This window comes from Cricetulus griseus, chromosome 3 (genome assembly GCF_003668045.3).
Source record: "Cricetulus griseus strain 17A/GY chromosome 3, alternate assembly CriGri-PICRH-1.0, whole genome shotgun sequence".
Classification (NCBI taxonomy): Eukaryota; Metazoa; Chordata; class Mammalia; order Rodentia; family Cricetidae; genus Cricetulus; species Cricetulus griseus.
Window position 1 is genome coordinate 272,051,698 of NC_048596.1, and position 18,073 is coordinate 272,069,770.

The window sequence follows — 18,073 nt, forward strand, 5'->3', positions numbered from 1 at the left end:
AGTTCAGCTCTGTACAGGTGCCGCTCTGTAGCTGTGAGAGCATCACTCCAGTGGGTACGAGCACAGAACAGTTACCCACCGGTGGCATTCTCCTGAACTGAGGGACCTAGCTCTATAGTCCATGGTTCTAGAATATTCCAACTAAACCACTATTGCTCAACCACAGGAACTTTCAAAGGTTGGTAGCCTTTCCTCAAGTTTCACCCCGAGTTTATGATTAGAACGAGGGGGAAATGAACATTTTATATTTAACCCTCATGAAATCCCCAAATACATCTCCCCCGCTCTGACAGAAATACCTCCCAACGTTTCTGCAGAACTTCTGCTTCCATATCCCCAGGGCACCGGCAGTAGAGACCGTTAATACCTGGTGGCCAGTCTCGGTCGACTGAAGTGGCTTCCCTGTTTATGAAGAAGCACAAAAAGCCAGTTCCCATTTTCACACTACAGTTAAGCCACCAGGTGTACAAGTTAGAGATGACACTAAGTTCCTCTTTCAGGAGATGTCACTATCCTCCTGACCCTTCAATACCATTGCAGACACCCTGACCCACACTGGCGCCCCCCCCCCCCGGAGCTGGCTCCTCATCTGTACCCCAGTCACATTCCTTCTTTCTCCAAAGGAACCATCCACTCTGACATCAGGACACACATTACAGCTCACTGTGTTTGGATGGATTTAAGCAGCACTTCAGTAGAGTGAGGGGAGAACCAGGGCCGGGGGTGAGGCTTGGCTATCCCACCAAGGGCAAGTTCTTTTCCCCCAAAGTGGTTAGACAATCCCAGAGACTCTGTAGGGCTCACAGTGTGAGTTAATCCAGGCTCATGTTTTAATTTATGTAGTGAAGGAAACTGGGGTGGGGGGTGGGGGGCTGGAAATACATCCTAAGAGGCCAATGGTGCTCCATCTCAGGGTGCAATCTCCTGAGCAGCACCAATGGCATCCCTAACCCTTGTTGAACTGCATTCTGGGACAGCAGCACCCCGTCAGACTGGGTACATGGAGGCCAAAGATGGTGTTGCCACAGAAAGTCTCTGAAGGGAATGGGATGTGGGTAAGGAATGGGGCAAAGGCACAGCTCATCCCCAGCAGGGCCACACCCAGTGGACAGGGCACACTTCTAGGCCCCATCAAAGAAAAGGGCCCTTGCCTAGGTACTGGGGCTGTTTGGTGTCTGTTCCCAGGCTTCAGCCCAGGCTGTCTTGATGTCTCAGTGACCTGACACCAAGTGGTCCACGGCCTTGACCCAGGCGGCCACAGTGGGAATGGAGCAGGGGTGCAGGCAGGGAGCCTTGGGCCCTGGAGAAGCCTTACTCCTCTTACTCCTCGTTGGCCTCACCCTCCTCTAGAGCCCTGGAAAGTCATGCTCCAGGTTCTAGAACTTCCAGGTGTCAGATTGGAACCCCAAGGCCATCTTCACCTCGCTTGCAATGAATCTGCACTTGAGGCTATAACAGAGAAGCAGTGAGTAAAAGCCAACCCGTGAATAGAATTCCTGGTGGTCAGGGTTTGGGTGGCCAAGAGGAGAATGGATTTGATCAGTGCATATTTGATACATGGGTTGACGCAGCACAATGGACCCAATGATACGGACAACCTACATGCCAGTCCAAGGTAGGGCAATGGATACGGAAAACCTACATGCCAGTCCAAGGCAGAGCAATGGATATGGAAAACCTACGTGCCAGTCCAAGGCAGAGTAATGGATATGGACAACCTACATGCCAGTCCAAGGCAGAGCAATGGATATGGACAACCTACATGCCAGTCCAAGGCAGAGCAATGGATATGGAAAACCTACATGCCAGTCCAAGGCAGAGTAATGGATATAACGGTAGAGACCTGACTCAGCATGTGTGAAGAGAGAGAGGGAGGGAAAGAGAGAGGGAAGGAAGGATTGATTTTTTAAAAGCAGTGGGAGCTGGTGAGATAGCTCAGCAGCCTAAGGTACTTGGCACTAAGCCTGACGACCTGAGTTCAATCCCTAGAACCTGAATGGTAGGAGATAACCACACACACACACACACACACACACACACACACACACACACACACACACACAGACACACGCACGCACGCACAGTAACCCAAATTGAAGGAGAAAAAAAGCAATGGGAACTCATCTCTGTCATTTTCCTGTCCCCTTGCTTCATTCTCATGGAGCCACCGCCGGTCCTAGCAAAACTGCAAATCCACGAAAAGGCTCAGCCCAAGCTCTACCCAAGTTCTCCCTCATCCAGCAGGTGCCCTCTTCAGCCCAATGCCCCTCCAACCTGTAGAAGTGCCAAACAAATCTTCATTTATTGGGTACACCAGGCATGAGGCCTACAAAAGGGACTGACAACATGCGCCAGGCAGCTGACGCATGGCCCACGTGGAACAGGAACTCTGAAAGGAAAGGATCTCACTCACATGTGGCAGAACGAAGCCAGCCACAACCCTAGTGTGATGACATCTGAGAAAACACGCACAGTTAAATTACTAGGTCATTATTTAGGATCAAAATACTTCCATGAAAACTGCACACAGAAAACCATATAAATTACATTTAAGGTCTGCACATGATTCTTTAAAAAAAATTCAAAAAAAACATTAACAATACTATTTTCTGTACAATGTTGCTTCCTTTTGAACATTCTAAACCCAGGAAACATTTTCCCTTAAATTCCAGAAAATTAGGCAAAATACATACGCAGTATAATTAAACCCTTCGAAAAAAATACAAAATCCTGTTGGTTTCTGTAAAGGCACATTTTTTTTTTCTTGAATACAAGGCACTCCCAACTGTTTTCTGAAGATCCTCTATCCCTGGACACCAGCAGGTGGCAGCACCCTGCTACTGCTGCCCTTTGGCTGTAAAAAAAACACCATCAGCTACGGGCAGGGGAGAGGAAATGGCTCCCTCCACCCTCAGCCAGTAGAGGCTCACTGGGGGTCTCAGTACCCAGGCGCCTCTCTGCTGCCCATAGCAGCCCTATTTTCCCCGGTTTCCTCATTCTCAGCCCCAAGAGTGAACAGCGAGTGAAGACATGGCCCGTTTCTTTGCACACCATCCCTACCTCACTACCCACACCATCAGGATGATAAAGCAGGTGGTGGGCTCTCCCTGTCCCGTTTCTGAGGAGGTCACGCTGCTGGGACCCCTGCCCCGTGTTAGACAGCTGTCTGAAGTGCCCTCCAGCCAAGCAGGGACTGCAGTGGCGACTTAAAGGGCACAGAGTGCAGGAGATAGAATAGGATTTCTCACAGTCTCAGGTGGGCAGGCTCAAAGAAGCCTGCCAGTCCCCGGGCTCTGGTGACGGGACTCTGTTTGCGACTTCTCAGAGCCATTCTCTGGGTCCCCATTTGGTCACATCGGGGACTTTTATCCTGGTGCGCCAGGCCCTGAATACTCTTCAGGCTTCAAGCTGGACATGGGCCTCATTCACCGGGAGAGTGTCATTGTCTCCCAGGAGCTCAGTCTCTGGGACAGAGCCCTCCTCCTCCTCTGCTGCTTCCTGCACAGGACTCTGGGCCACCTCTTCTGGCATGTTCTGTGCATCCTCAGTGCCCTCTGCCAGCAGGGCTGCCCTGTCCGCCACAGATGTGTTGGAGGGTGCCGTGGTTACATAGCCTGTGCTGGTAGAGCCACTGCCACTGTGGTGTGAGCTCGGCTTGGGGACCATCTGGGGGGGCACCTGCTGTGGGGCCATCTGCATGGGGATTTGGACCGGGTAGAAGTTTGGCAGGTAAGCCCCGTAGGCTGGTACCGGCTGGTAGCCATTGACTGGGATATACAGCTGTGCTGGGGGCACCAAGGGTCTGATCTGACCCTTCATGGGAATGAACTGAGGCTGGGGGAAGGGCTGGGCCTTCTGCTTGGGTGCCATGTAGCGGGCATTGCTCACATTGCTTACGGGGCTGGTGCTCAAGGAGCTGGTCTGTGTGGTGTTGCTGGCTCCCGAGGTCTGTGCTGAGCTATTGTAGTTGGAGAGGTTGCCCCAGGCCCGGAGGCGGCTGTGGATGTCCTTAAAGCGAGGCCTCCGGCTGGGGAACTCATTCCAGCACTCAATCATGAGGGCATAGACCCAGGCGGGGCAGTCGTCCGGGCAGGGCAGTACCTGCCGGCCGCGGATCATCTCCACCACATCCTGGTTGGAGTACCCACAGTAGGGCTGCAGGCCGTAGCTGAAGACCTCCCAGAGGACCACGCCATAGGACCAGATGTCAGAGTCGATGGAGAACTTGCCGTACATAATGGCCTCGGGTGACATCCAGCGGATGGGCAGCAGCGAGTTGCCCATGAGTTTGTAGTAATCCGCCGAGTACACCTCGCGGAAGAGGCCCAAGTCTGAGATCCTCACATTCAGCTTGTCATACACCAGCACGTTGCGCGTGGCCAGGTCTTTGTGGACCACGTGGTGGCTGGAGAGGAACTCCATCCCCGCAGCAATCTGTGCCACCACGTGCACGAAGTCAGGGGGCTCCAGGGCCGACTTCACCGTGCGGTCGTCGTCGGTGCTGCCCACATCAGAGTGCGGCGAGCGCATGACCAGGAACTCGTGGAGGTCGCCGTGTGAGCAGTAGCTGAAGATCATGCTCAGGGGTTGGTCCTTGGTCACCACACCCAGGAGGCAGACAATGTTGGGGTGCTGCAGCCGGGCCCGCAGCATGGCCTCTTGCCGGAACTCCTCCCGTAGGGGCCCCTCTGCCTTGTCTTTCAGCGTCTTGATGGCCACGGCTTGGGTGGGTTCTCCTGGGGCTGGCCCGAACAGGTGGCCTTTGTAGACTTTCCCAAACCGGTCCTCACCAAGCTCCTCCATGAACCTCACCGTGGACAAGCTGATCTCTTTGAGTTTGGCCTGCCGAAAAGAAAAGTCAAACATAATTATCAATGCAGTACTAAAGCAGAGTGGCTGGGATCGTCACCATTGCTGACACGGCCTTTCTGGTCCTGTCTGCCACTAGTTATAGCTCCCATGTCATGAGGCCACCTCCATCTGGAACCCTTCAGGGTCTTAACCCAGCTGCAAGTTAGGTCTCTCCAAATGTGAGCATGCCTCCGTGTCCCCGCCAATACCTTATGCACACATGTGCACACATCTATTTGAACTCACAGCTGAGCCTGGAGCCCAGTTTGCCAGCCACCCAGGGACCCTACAAAAGGGTTTGTCACACCTCTCCCAGCAGGCCCACATCACAGCAAGATGCTCTGTTTTCCCCACAGGCCTGTGGTGCCCTGCCCTTAACTTTCTGCCTGTTGGTATTCGTTCAGTTCCGGGCCTAGAGCCCACCTCCATGTCAGTCTCAGGCTTTCCTATGTAGTAGACGATATTCTTTGGGTAGAAGTGACACCCAGTGACCCCAACCCTGCCCCTCTCTCTCCTCCCTCCTTCTGGGTAAACTATCTGCAGACTCCAAGCCTTGTGTAGCTGTATTCCAGCTAAGGGCCTGTGTTTTCCTCAAATGCCAACGCCAAACCATAGCAAGCATCCAGGAATGCTTGATTGAAGGGCTGAAGGAGCCACCTCTGTCCCCAGCACCCCAAAAACCCCTTCAAAGTCACTTGTTCCACAAGCCAGTCATGAGGCAAGTGTGCATAGGTGAGCCTAGGGAGGCTGACACCAGGCATATTTATTTCAGAGTCTCCTCTCACTTCCCTGGCATCTAGAACACTCTTAGTGGGGCCTGCCATTCAGGGTTACTGTTACCCCAGATTAAAGGGCTGGCAATCTTTCCCTGAGAAACAGAACAACAGAAAAATGTCCCCACTTTCAAAAATGCCATGGTAACCCTCAAATGGTGGAGCAGTCTGAATTCTCCTTTCCATTGTCACCCGGATGGCAAAACTGGGGCAGCTCTCTGGGCCAGGGAGGTCCTAGGGCAGGTGGAGGGGTCTGACGACAGTCTCAGGCAGTGACTGTGGACATGCATTTTCCCATATCTTAGAGAAGCAGCTGCTGAAGCTACACTCCCACCCCCATGCCTCCCACCACCAGGGAACATATTCAAGTATGGTTGGTTGTTCCTGGGTTCTGCTCCTTCATTTTTACTCAACTCGATGTGTGGAGGAAATTCAGAGCCCAGTGTCACAGGTACCCCCATCCCTGAGCTCTGACTAAGGCACACCAGAAGGCCTATGCATGCTGGCCAGCTGTCACCCATGCTTGTGCAGGGCACTATCGGAGCTGCCTCCTAGGATTCTCCAGGAGGATTTGTTTGTGTTGGCTGATACTCCATTCCAAGCCTGGCAGGGAAAGAGCTGTCTCACTAGGATACTGGTGGGAGGACCTGTTTGTGCTGGCTGATGAGAGGCATCTCCATGTCCTGGCTGGGCGAAGCCATCAGCTGCCGGCGCTGTGGGGTAGAGGCCGAAGCCTTCTGCTTGTTGCGGCACATACAGACGAGGAAGAAAAGGCAAGCGATGACCAGGGGGATGGCGATACTGGGGACCAGGATGTACAGAATCCCCATCTTGCTGCCATCTCGGGGACCTGGGGACCACAGTGGGGATTCCATCAGTTTTCAGAAGACACCCCCATTTCAACTATAGGCTCCCCAGCCCTCCCACCACCAGGTAAAGTACTCAAGTATAGCTGGCTGTCCCCATGTTCTGCTCTTTCATTTTTACCCAGGGGTCCACAGTTCATTGTCCTTGATAAACTTTCCCCTACTTAACATCTTGATATATTTTTAACAGGTCTGTGTAATGATGACACCTTTCAGGATAACAATTATAGATGCAGTTACCGTAAAAAGTACAGGGAAAAGGGGTAAAATGGTGTCCTGAGAGCTTGTCCTCGTCACAGGATGCAACTGGGAAAAGAATTCTGGACAGACAATTTGGACTAACACTCTTCTCAAGAAAGTCTTTTCTCTATATAGAGGACTTGCAGGAAGGTTCAGGGGCGCACACAGGGAGACAGACAGAAGGACAGTAGTAAGAAGGGTTGGGAGGGGCCTGACAAGCCTGGGCAGGGCATGGCAGAGGGCTGGCTGTCCCTGGATGGCTTCCCACCCCCACGCACCACTCTAACTGCAGCCACTGGATTTCAAGAGTAGCTGGTGGGATTTGAGAAATTGAGGCTGACCCCCATGCCCTTAAAAGGCTTGAGGCGGGCTCTCCAGAGGGCCTTGGGAACCTTGGGGTTTCTCCACCCCCTTGAGCCCTATAAACAATGACATCAGACTTGGGTGCTCTTTAGCCAGGAAGCAGCAAGCTCCCATGTGGAAGCCAACAGGCCCTTTCTAGTGACGGTGGTGTCTGAAAGAGACCACTCAGTGCACGATGCATGCTCAGGTGTCACCTGGGGAAGGAACAAAAATCGCCATGTCCCAAACCCAGTCTCATCACCGGGCCTTCTGAAGCAGCTAACATTCAGTAGGATAAAATCACGGACAACACTCTGCTCTGTACTTACGCAGCAACTTCCCCAGAATGTTTCAGAAGCTGGGGGTGGGGCAGAGAAATCAGACTTCAGTTCTGTTTTTACTTTTAGCGCGGGTGTGATACCTAGGCTGCAAGCCTCCAGGCATACCTGTGAGACCGTCCAGATTAAGGGGCTGTCTTGATTAAGATAACTGATATGGGAGGACCATTGCCTGGGTTGGGAATCCTGGTCTGAATATGATGGAGAGGATGAGCTGAGCCTGGCATGCACTCACTGATGCTCCCTGCTCCTGCTGCTGCTCCTGGCAGCTTCAAGGTTCTGCAACCTCGACTTCCCCGAAGTGATCAGCTGATATTGAAGAAACCCACTCCACCTTAAGTTGCTTTTGCTAAGAGTATTTTATCATAGCAACACAAAACAAAACTAAAAGCAGTGTGTGTGTGGGGGGAGGGGGCTTCCACACCCCCTCGCCACAAGAGCAGAGACATGCATCCCGCCCACACAGTAATGGGTTCATTTGTTTTACCATCATTTAAAAATTACCAACACAATGCACATTTACTAGGGAAAAAGACAGTATTAGAAAAAGACCTCCGCCTTTTTAGAAAAAGGCGGAGGTCTTTTTCATAGAGATGCTTGTCCCCAAAGGCTGGCTGGCTGCCGGTGGACTGGTGCTTAACTTTCTACACGTAGTTTCAGTTGAAGCATACAAAGTAACTTTTACTTAACTATTTTGGCATACCGAAAGTTCACTTTCCTAAGGTGAGTTTGGGAAATGATTATAAATAAAAGCACGCTGTCTAGATGCTGCTGGCTTTGGAGCAGAGTAAGGTATTTTGGTCTCTTCCTATCAGCACAGACAGATCTGGGCTCCATTAGCTGTATCCCATCCCCTGCAAGCCATCCTGGCCACCCTGAAGCCTTCAATGATACCTAGGATACACTCCCAAGGTGCTTTGCTACCTGACTCTCATTAGCAATTCTTCAAGAGGTCTCTTGCATTTCTGTCCCACGAGTGTGGGCCTTTCTGTATAACCCATGGTTTCAGGTCCAATAACCTATATATTTTTCTTTAGTTTTTTTTTCTTAAACTGCAAAATAATAGCTGCTTATCAAAATGCCCTTCACACAGCCATGGATCTGAGAAAGTCATTGTCAAAAGCCTGATGTACATCTTTCTAAAACTCCACCCAGGATAACTGGAGGGCTGAGACCCAGCACACTCACGTCCTACTATTTAGTATTTTTCCCAGCAGGCCTTGTGGACCCATTTCTCAGAAGAAAGGCTTTACAGTGTCAAAGCATTCCCTCAGAACTAGATTTTACTTGGACATGAAATAAATTTTCATTCACAAGACACATTCCTGCATTGAACACATGCTTATTAAGAGGAGTGGTTCAGTGACACCCGCCCCCCCCACCCCGTGCTGATGGATAAAGGTTGTGGGTACCGGCTCCTCAGGGGGGCGGGACATGCAGACATAGCTGACTATTGATGGTTTTAAAATACTTTTGTATGATTCCTTTTTATTTTTATGTGCATTGGTGTTTTGCTTGCTGTTAGTTAGATCCCCTGGAACTGGAGTTATAGACAGTTGTGAGCTGCCATGTGGGTGCTGGGAATTGAACCAGAGTCCTCTGGAAGAGTGGCCTGTGCTCTTAACCTCTGAGCTACCTCTCCAGCCTCAACTACTGATGTTTTAAACCAGGAATTGCACATCCATCTCTCGTTCATGACATAAAAGAACACCTGGGGTGGGGGATGTTGAGACCCGAAATCTACTGTCTCCTTACTCTACCAGATCTATGCATAGGAGCCAAGAAACAGGACAAGGGATATGGAGAATTACTTCTACCTAGCCTAGAAAACCCCATGCAGTCACACTGATGCCACAACCCGGTGCCAAACTGAATGTCCCAGGACCCACACACACAGGGACCTGAGGGAAGGAAGGTTCTAGAATGCATTCAGCAGCCACCATTGGATGGTGAGATTAGGGCTGCCTGGCACAGTGTTCAGACTTTTCATATCCTAATACATCCTATGATGATCTGCTATTACAATTTTATTTAAAACAAATGATTATGATGGTAAGATGGGACACCAGGGTCCCCACTGTCCCCTGGTCATACCCGAAACTCTTATTACAGGCAAACTCAACAGTCAACATTTTTAAAAAATAGAGAGAGAGAATACATACTACACGGGGGTACGTCACACAGTTCCATGCGTACGTTTTTATTCTGCGTAAAGCACCATGGGCCTTCCATCTGGCCCCCAGGGTTCCGGCAGTAGGCGTGGCCTCCTCCCAGCTCTGGGAATTCTGTGCTGGACAGGTGATGGCTGTGGGGGTGCTGCAGAGCCCATGGCTGGCACTGGTGGCCTGACTTGGTGGTACTGGCCATGCCCCTGTAATCAGCTCCGGAGCCATTATAGCACTGGTGGTCTGAGAGAAGCAGAGCGTTAGGGGCCTGAGCACGCTGGGGCACTGACAATCCTGCATGCAGTGCCCTCCTGCCCTTGGGGTTTCCAGGAACGAACAACAAAGCTATCCTGCCTCCTTGCAGGAAATCCAAAAGACCTAAGGGCTTTTATTTTTTTTTTTGCACATGACCTGGAGAATCAGCATAGAGGCACAGAACCAAGACCCAAGCCCGCCAGTGACACAGGTGCAAAGGGATACATATGAGAAGGAAAGCTACCGCAGCTGCTCCAGCCCTGAGACTGCCTATGAGACCCACCAGGCACCCACACCCAACTGCCCGGGGCAGAATTGCTGATGCCAACAGCAGCCTCCTGCTCATTTGTTCTAGAAACAAAATGGGACTGTAGAAACAACTGGGCCAAGTCCCAAGCCTGGTCCTGCACCCTCAGAGGCCACCTTTGCTGCCCACCGAGAGTCTGGCTCAGCCACATGTGAGAACACAGTTCCTCCACCTGACAAAGGAGCTGGAAGCCAGGGTGTGTCTGTGAAGCTTCACTTGTATTTGTTACAGACGCCATCCTAAGGCCCGTCTGATTCTTAACTCAGGCTCCATCCAACTTCACAACGCTAGCGATGTTATTGTCATCATCGGAACAGAGAATTTGTGAGTTTCAGCCTCTTGCTTGGGTCACAGCATAAACCTGAAGTCGAGGTGTGGACTTATACCAACCACCCTGGGCCACAGCCCTGACCACCCTGGTGAGGAATTGCCACTTCTGTAACACCCAGATGAACTACAGATATTAAATATTCCTGGGGTCCACAGGAAAGAAGCCTCAGGCCTGCTCCTCCATCTGTTTTGGCAGCACCCCTGAAGGCTTCAACGCTGTAAGGAAATGGCGTTCCTCACTGATGCTGGCAGAGCCATGCTAGACATACCCTGGCTGGCCTGTCCTTCCTGCCATGGCTTGTGGAGCTGACTAACCCTCCAGAGCCCAGGAGTGGGGACGATGGGGAAACACAGGGCATGTTCTCATGGAGGAGGGACGGGGAGCATGCCTCTGCCCTGTGCAGACCCAAAGAAAGGCCACCCCAGGTCTCAGTGCCAGAAGAAAGGAATAGTCGCCATCTTTGAGGTCAGATGTTCCGAGGAAGGCTGCCCAGCCCCGATTCCCTTCTCTAGGGGTGCATGGGCTTTCTGAGCTTTTGAAAGTTGTCCAATGTGAGGAATCCTTGGGGTTCAGGAGACTGGGGGCTGCAGATCCCTGGAGACCATTAAACAAGCTGGGAGGATGGCCTTGCCACCCCAATGCTCCTGACATCGCTTGGAGTAGGAACCAAGATCACTCACTTTGGAAATCCCAGGTTCAAGAAGAACTCAGACAAGGGAAGGATACAGCTGGAGTGAGAGTCTGGGGCAGGTTAACTCCTAATCTCTAGTTCCCAACTAGAGGGCTGTCCCGGGACTGCCTGCGCTGTGGGCTCTGGCTGCCAAGCTGGGCCTGCTTAGCGGGGCATAGTGGCCTTAAGAAGCATAGAGGCGTGTTATTTTCTGGTCCTGTACCCTCAGCCCTGCACCCTCAGGACACTCACAGCGACCCAGCCTCTCCGCGGGGATCCCGATGCGCATGCAGTTGGCAGCATCGGGGCTCTCGGGCAAGGGCAGGGCTTCGCACTTGGGCAGCTGGAGCCGCATGAGGATGAGCGGGTTGGAGCGGGCAATGGTGTACTCCTGCCGGCACAGGTCATTCTCCAGCACCTCACACTCATCCCGGCACAGCTCTCGCGGCTTGGGCACCCGGGAGCGCGCGTCACACAGAGGGAAGACGAAGTGGCAGAAGGATGGGATGGCAAACTGGGAACACTGGTCTGACAGGTGTGTGGAGGTGCCAATCATGGTGAAGGCGGCTGCGGAAAAGAGACTGTGGTGAGCAGTAGCCTGCCTGGCGTCAGCTCAGCCCCGCCCCTGCCCAAGACACCCCGCCTTCAATCGGTTTCCACCTGGTCTCTGATCTGCCTCACCCCTCAGTCCCGCTCTTACCACAGACACCAAAGCCTGAAGTCCTATCCTCTCCACCCTCTCACCTTGTAGCCCCATCCAAGACAACCCCTTCTCAGTCCCCTTCTCTGGGTTCCCGGACACCTGCTAGACTCCTGCCTGGGCACCTGACAGCCTGCCATCGAGCACCAATCCCCTTTTCTGATCCCCAACCCCTGACCTGGGTGCCCATCGTAAAACACTGTCCTACACCCCATTGTCCTATTCCAGACACACCTTCTGACAAACTCTGACCCACACCCGTGCCCTAACAGAATCAACACCCCAAGCACCCCCACCTCTATGCTTTGCCCAAACCACAACCTCAGTGGCCTGCTCTACAACCTTGAACCCCACCCCCATCTCTCACTCCTATGGCTACCCTGAGCCCTGGACACCCTGTCCTTCACCTCATTCCAGCCCTGGAGCCCTGGTCTCACCCCACCTGACACACGGCTCTAGAATTTATCTCCTGAGGAGCTAGTGTGTGTGTGGGTTCGGCACAGTGTGGGCTACACAGAGCCTGGAGTTGGAAAGTTCCAGAACACAGCACAGGAAGAGGCGGGGCTCTAAGTGAGGTCTTCTGGGTACACCAGGCTCACCCCAGACGCCCGGCAGAGAACCCACAGACAGTATGTGCAGGGCTTGGGAAAGTCAGAGGTGGGATTAGGTATCCAGAAGAAGCAGAGAACTGAAGCAATAGGTTCCTTTGCCTACACATCCTGTAGAGACTGTGTTCTGGGCAAAAATGCAGAGACAATCTCTGGGGTGCTCACCCCTCTAGTCCGCACATGTGTGTACTACCACATGTAGCCAGCAGGGGGTGCTGCTGTCACTTCTTTATTCCCAGAATACCCGCCCAGGCCCCAACTGCAACTGCTAGGTCTGGTTCCAGCCAATTCTCATTTACTATATGGAAAGGGATAGTTGGTCCCTCCATCCTTTGTAGACCTGTTTCTTTATCTGTAAGGTGATTAGCTGGGACCACACAAGGAAACAAACTAAACCATGCAGTAACTAAAAAAAATGGGTGGGATTGGCTGGCCTGGGGCTGGAAATCACAGGTTTCGCCCTTGTATGGGCACCAGAAGTCTTGGCGTTGGTCTAACCGAGGAACAAAGTCCCCTGTACAGGCTCGGCAATGAAGAGACTGCAGGTAGAAATGTCAGCCTTGACACCAGGCAAGTAGAGCCTAAGAAAGGCAAAGCTGGCATTTACTACAGGGAACCAGCTCATGACAGCTGTATTTGCAGGACTAGCCTCCAAGTGTGTAATTTGAGGGCTGTTTGCTGAAAATCAGCTCCAGGCAGAGAGGTACCTCCACAGCCCCTGCCCTTATCTTTGCGTCCGAATGTCACCCCACTGGCCGACCTCCACACAGGATACTGCCATGCTAATGTGGTGTGCTGTAGGCAAGCCTGTAGGACATTTTCTTAGTGATCAGTGGGGGAGGGCCCAACCTATTGTGGGCGGTACCATTCCTGGGCTGGTGGTCCTGGGTTCTATAAGAAAGCAGGGTGAGCAAGCCATGGGGAGCAAGCCGGTAAACAGCTCCCCTCCATGGCCTCTGCATCAGCTCCTGCCTCCAGGTTCCTGGCCTGTGTGAGCTCCCTGCCCTGTGTGAGCTCCAGCCTCACTGCTTTTAATGATGGACAGTGCTGTGGAACTGAGACCCTCTCCTCCACAAGTTGCTTTTGGTGTTTCGTCACAGCAAAGGTAACCACGACTAAGACATGCGGTCTGCACAGTTGTGTCTTCAGAAGTCAGACAATCTAGAGTGATGTCACAGTTTTGTGTTTCAGGCTGGGGGTTGAGCCAGTGGTGGAGAGCTTGCCCAGCACAAGCCAGACCCTTTAGATCATCAGAACAGCAAAAAGATCTGTTGCTCCCACAAAGCAACAAATCTAGAGATTTCTTTTTTTGTTTGTTTGTTTTTTTTGTTTTTCATGACAGGGTTTCTCTGTGTAGCTTTGGAACCTATCCTGGCACTTGCTCTGGAGACCAGGCTGGCCTCGAACTCACAGAGATCCGCCTGCCTCTGCTTTCTGGGTGCTGGGATTAAAGGCATGCGCCACCAATACCCGGCTCGAGACTCCTTATTCTATACTACCCTCTTCTGCTGTCCAGAAAGGATTAAGCTCCACGGTTCCACCTAGCCTCAATCTCTTGATCTTCCTGCCTCGGCCCCCCAATCTTGGCACCAGACCCCGTCACTGACTCTAGTATAAAGTCTGGTTAGTGACTCCACAGAGAGCATTCAGCTAAAGAGAGGAACTGGGCACCTGTGGGCCCTGCCCCTATAGCACTGCTGGTCCCTCAGAGTCTGGAGAGGAAGGCACCCTGCTTGCAGCAGGTGAAGGAAAGCGAGCGAGGGCTGCAGGACTCTGTCTGACTCGTTTTCTTTCTGGGGCTTCTTCTAATGAAGACCCCATCAAGGGACCCAAGGTGGGATGCAGAGGCCTCACGGCCAGCCAGCCAGCAAAGTCCTGAAGAGACTGAGAAGAGCTGCTTCACTTCCTGTGTGACTTACTCCACCACACAGACCCAGAAGCAGGTCTCCGAAACCTTGGCTTTGATCTCTGAGGACTGGGGCTTCCCTCACTGCATCATCTTCTCTGCCTTCCACTGTCTCCTTTCCCAAGCAGCTGGTGCCAGACTGTGTACCCGAGGACCAGGCATGGCTCACACAGATGATGCAAGAGTCCAGGAAACGCAGAGCAACAAATCAAGCTGACTGAGTGTGACCATGACACCCCTGGCCTGGCCAGGTTGTGTATCTGTGCGCATGCCAAACAATCTGAATTTGTTAACTGTGCTTACATGTGGCCTGTCCCCTAGGGTTCTTGTGCAAGCTTTCCAAGAGAGATAGGGGTACCTTTGGGGACAGGGCATAGTACTGGTTGCTAGGTGGCACTCTTAGACTATATTAAAGCAGTTTTCACGGGGCATGCTCTGTTCTCACAGGGTTATTGTGAAAGAACAGGTTTGCCCCCGTCACCCCATGGTGTACCCTTCCAGCTTTCTCTCTTGCCAAGTGACTTCCCCTTGTCCTACAGGCTCCCACTATGATGGCTCCCGCTGTGACGTGGTGAAGCCAGGGAGGCCTCAACAGGCTGGTGCCATGTGGCTTGGGATCTCAGTTCTGAAGCTGTGAGCCAAAGAGACATTTAGTGTTTAGACATTTAGTGAAGTGTTTAGCTCCAAGTATCTCATTATTATAAGGGAAAAGACACTGACACGCTAACTTAAACACACAAGACACAAGCTGGGGATATTTTAGGGCAAAACGCAAGTTAGCAAGTGCAACGGCTTCTGAGGCCTCGTAATTCCTACTGCAAGAGATGGTGGAGGGGCTTGCTGTCTGTGTCACTAACTGATAAAACTCTAGAGTGGCAGCCATCTGTGCACACAGGTGCCTGCCTAGGCGTTTACCATGTCCTGAGGAAACTGTGTGCTCCCCACCTGTGATTCGGTTTTCAATCTCCCCCTGCATCTGGAGAGAGTCCACGTAAATAGTCCGGTTCCCGATGAAGCGTGCACAGGCGATGCCCCGGTAAGGCTGGCAGAAGCCATCTTCCTGATAGTCATCCCTAGACAGAAAGACAAACCTCTGTAAGTGACTGCACGGGACAAATAGGCCACAAAGCGTTTCTAATCCAGACTTTTCCGAGTCATCAATGTTTGCTTTATTCTGATTTATTTTTTGTTTATTTCTGTGACAGGGCCTTTCTGTTTAGTCCAGGCTGATTCCGAACTCACTCTGTGGTCTAGGCTGGCTGTGAACTCTCAGGGAATGTCTTGCCTCAGCCTCCCAAGTACTAGGATTACATTGCCAGCATTTTTTTTTTAACTGGGTCCAAAAATTCTGTCAGCATGAAAAGCAGCACACAGTGGCTTTGTTTCCAATTTTGGAAACATAGATAAACAGAGAGGCACTTCCACACAGCAGGACACAGAGGTATTTCCACAGAACAGGGAAAGGATGTGAAAGACTGTTAGCAGAAAAATGAACCCATCCCCAAAGCTCTGCACTGGGCATGCACCCCCAACTCTGCAATGCTCTGGAAAGCAAAGTCCAGAGGCAGGAACCAGATCCCAGGCTGCTGGGTGCTGTAGGGAAAGAAGACGAATTTGAGTTCCTAAGAGGAGTCAGAGGACTGGAAACATCTATGATGCTGACATCATTCTGGGAACATCAGTCTAAACCCATAGAAAGGGGAACTCAAAAGTGAACTCTAATGCACACTGCCCAATTCACTCATGACTGTCTATTGACAGGGGTTCCATCAATATAAGTAGCCAGAGGAGACCAAGAGAGACCTCTAACTTCTAGTCGGATTTGCTGTAAACCTAAAGGAGCTATTTACATACTGGTTACTTTGTAGAAACCTGAACTCATGTAAATGTGAAGCATGGAAAGACTTCTTATTTCTTTTTGAGACACATTCTCACTGGGTAGCTCTGGCTGGCCTGGAATTCGCTATATACATCAGGCTAGCCTCACGGGGATCAGCCTGTCTCTACCTGGCAGCTGCTGGGATCAAAGGCGTGCACCACCACCTTTGGCCCATGGGAAGGTTTCTTAAGGATGAGGTGATGTGCATGCTAGGTGTTCAGGCCCCTAGCATGAGGACATTATACATCCAACACGTGTCTCTCTTGAGCTGCATCGGAGACTTTGTGGCAAGAATTTTGGAAACAAGGATTTCATGAATGACAATAATCTATGAGGTGTGTTCCAGAACTGAATACTTGGGGTAGACTTTGAGAAGAGCAAAGGTAGCCCATATGGGTGCCCCCTGCCTTATCCATAGCAACAGAGGACATTTCAAAGGTATGTCCCTGAGAGACTGGCAAGATGGTATCTACACACGATACGGTGGGGTGTAGCCTGGTGCCCACTGTGTGGATAACATGGATGATGCTGACACACAGGAGGGGCTGGAGAGGGCTCAGAATGGCAGTCTGTCCTCCTTTCTCCACAGCCTGGTCTTTCTAGAACTTTAAACTGTGATAAAACATTGGACAACAGTAACCTGAGGAAGGGGGAGTCTAATCTGTCTCATGGTATGAGGGACCAGTCCACTACACAGCGAGGAAGTGATGGCTGCAGGGGTGTGAGGCGATGGTCACACTGAGTCTACAGTCAGGGCAAGAGAGATGCTGCTGCTGCTGTTGGCTTGCTGTTTTCTTCAGTCCTGGACCCCAGCCCATGGGATGGATGGTGCTGTCCACATTCAAGGTAAATCTTCCCACCTCAGTTCACTTTGTAGAAATCCCCTCCTGGACACATCCAGAGGTATGTTTCCATGGTGATTCTAAATCCCTTCAATATCGAATCCGGTGACAAGGAAAACTAGGCATCTCCATGGCCCAGAGGGTCCTCGAAGGAGGCAACGCTAGTGGGCTACAGAAGAGCTATCAGGGCTTCTGCATTGGAGGGTGCAGCAGAGAAGCAGGGGCTTCTCAACAAGCCTCTGACGTGAGCCTAGGCCTGTATGTCAGGAGCAAGAACAAAAGTAACATTTTCCCTCCTCACAGAAGCTCCTCAGAGGTGTGCAAAGCCTGTCAGAACCCCCTGATCTACCTGACACTGCCAGGCTCAGACAGTGCCTAGCCACATTGAAAGCCAGAAAAGAAACAGATACTGGGGGAAGAAGCTACAGCCAGGACAGGAGGTGACAGCTGGGCTAGAACTACAAGTAAGGAGATGAAACCAGCAGGAATCAGGGGACCAGGAGAAAATGAGGCAGTGCCCTGCAAATAGGCAGTAAGCCCCACAGCCTCCCTGTCAAGGGCCTCCAGAAGGGACATCCCAAGAAGCAAAAAGTCACAGAGGGTCAAGGAATTATCCAGACTTGAGCCTGCACCAGCATGGTGTAAGTGTGTGCAGGGAGAGGGGATCCAGTAACTGGCCTGACCGTTAAAGGGATTGGAATATGTAATATCCAGACAATGGCTTGTAGCTACTGTCACATAACATCCTTCATTTGGGGCAGGATGCACTTATATATGAAGACACAATTGTTTTTAAAGGCTTGTTTATTTATTATGTATATAGTGTTCTGTCTGCGTGTATGTCCACTGGCCAGAAGAGGGCACCAGATCTCATTACAGATGGTTGTGAGCTACCATATAGTTTCTGGAATTGAACTCAGAACCTCTGGAAGAACAGCCAGCGCTCTTAACCCCTCAGCCATCTCTCCAACCCGTAAGACACAATTTTTATTCACTTCAG

General features: G+C 51.6%; 1 protein-coding gene across 1 annotated transcript in view; it reads right to left on the minus strand.

Moving 5' to 3' along the window:
- Positions 1 to 3,396: 3,396 nt before the first annotated feature.
- Positions 3,397 to 18,073, minus strand: part of Ror2 (receptor tyrosine kinase like orphan receptor 2) — a 182,745-nt gene continuing 168,068 nt past the window's right edge. The window contains exons 8-12 of the mRNA XM_027409891.2: positions 15,298 to 15,425; positions 11,391 to 11,705; positions 9,573 to 9,818; positions 6,272 to 6,474; positions 3,397 to 4,842 (exon numbers count right to left, since the gene is read on the minus strand). Coding sequence (XP_027265692.2) covers positions 3,397 to 4,842; positions 6,272 to 6,474; positions 9,573 to 9,818; positions 11,391 to 11,705; positions 15,298 to 15,425 — 2,338 coding nt within the window. The remainder of the gene's footprint in view (positions 4,843 to 6,271; positions 6,475 to 9,572; positions 9,819 to 11,390; positions 11,706 to 15,297; positions 15,426 to 18,073) is intronic.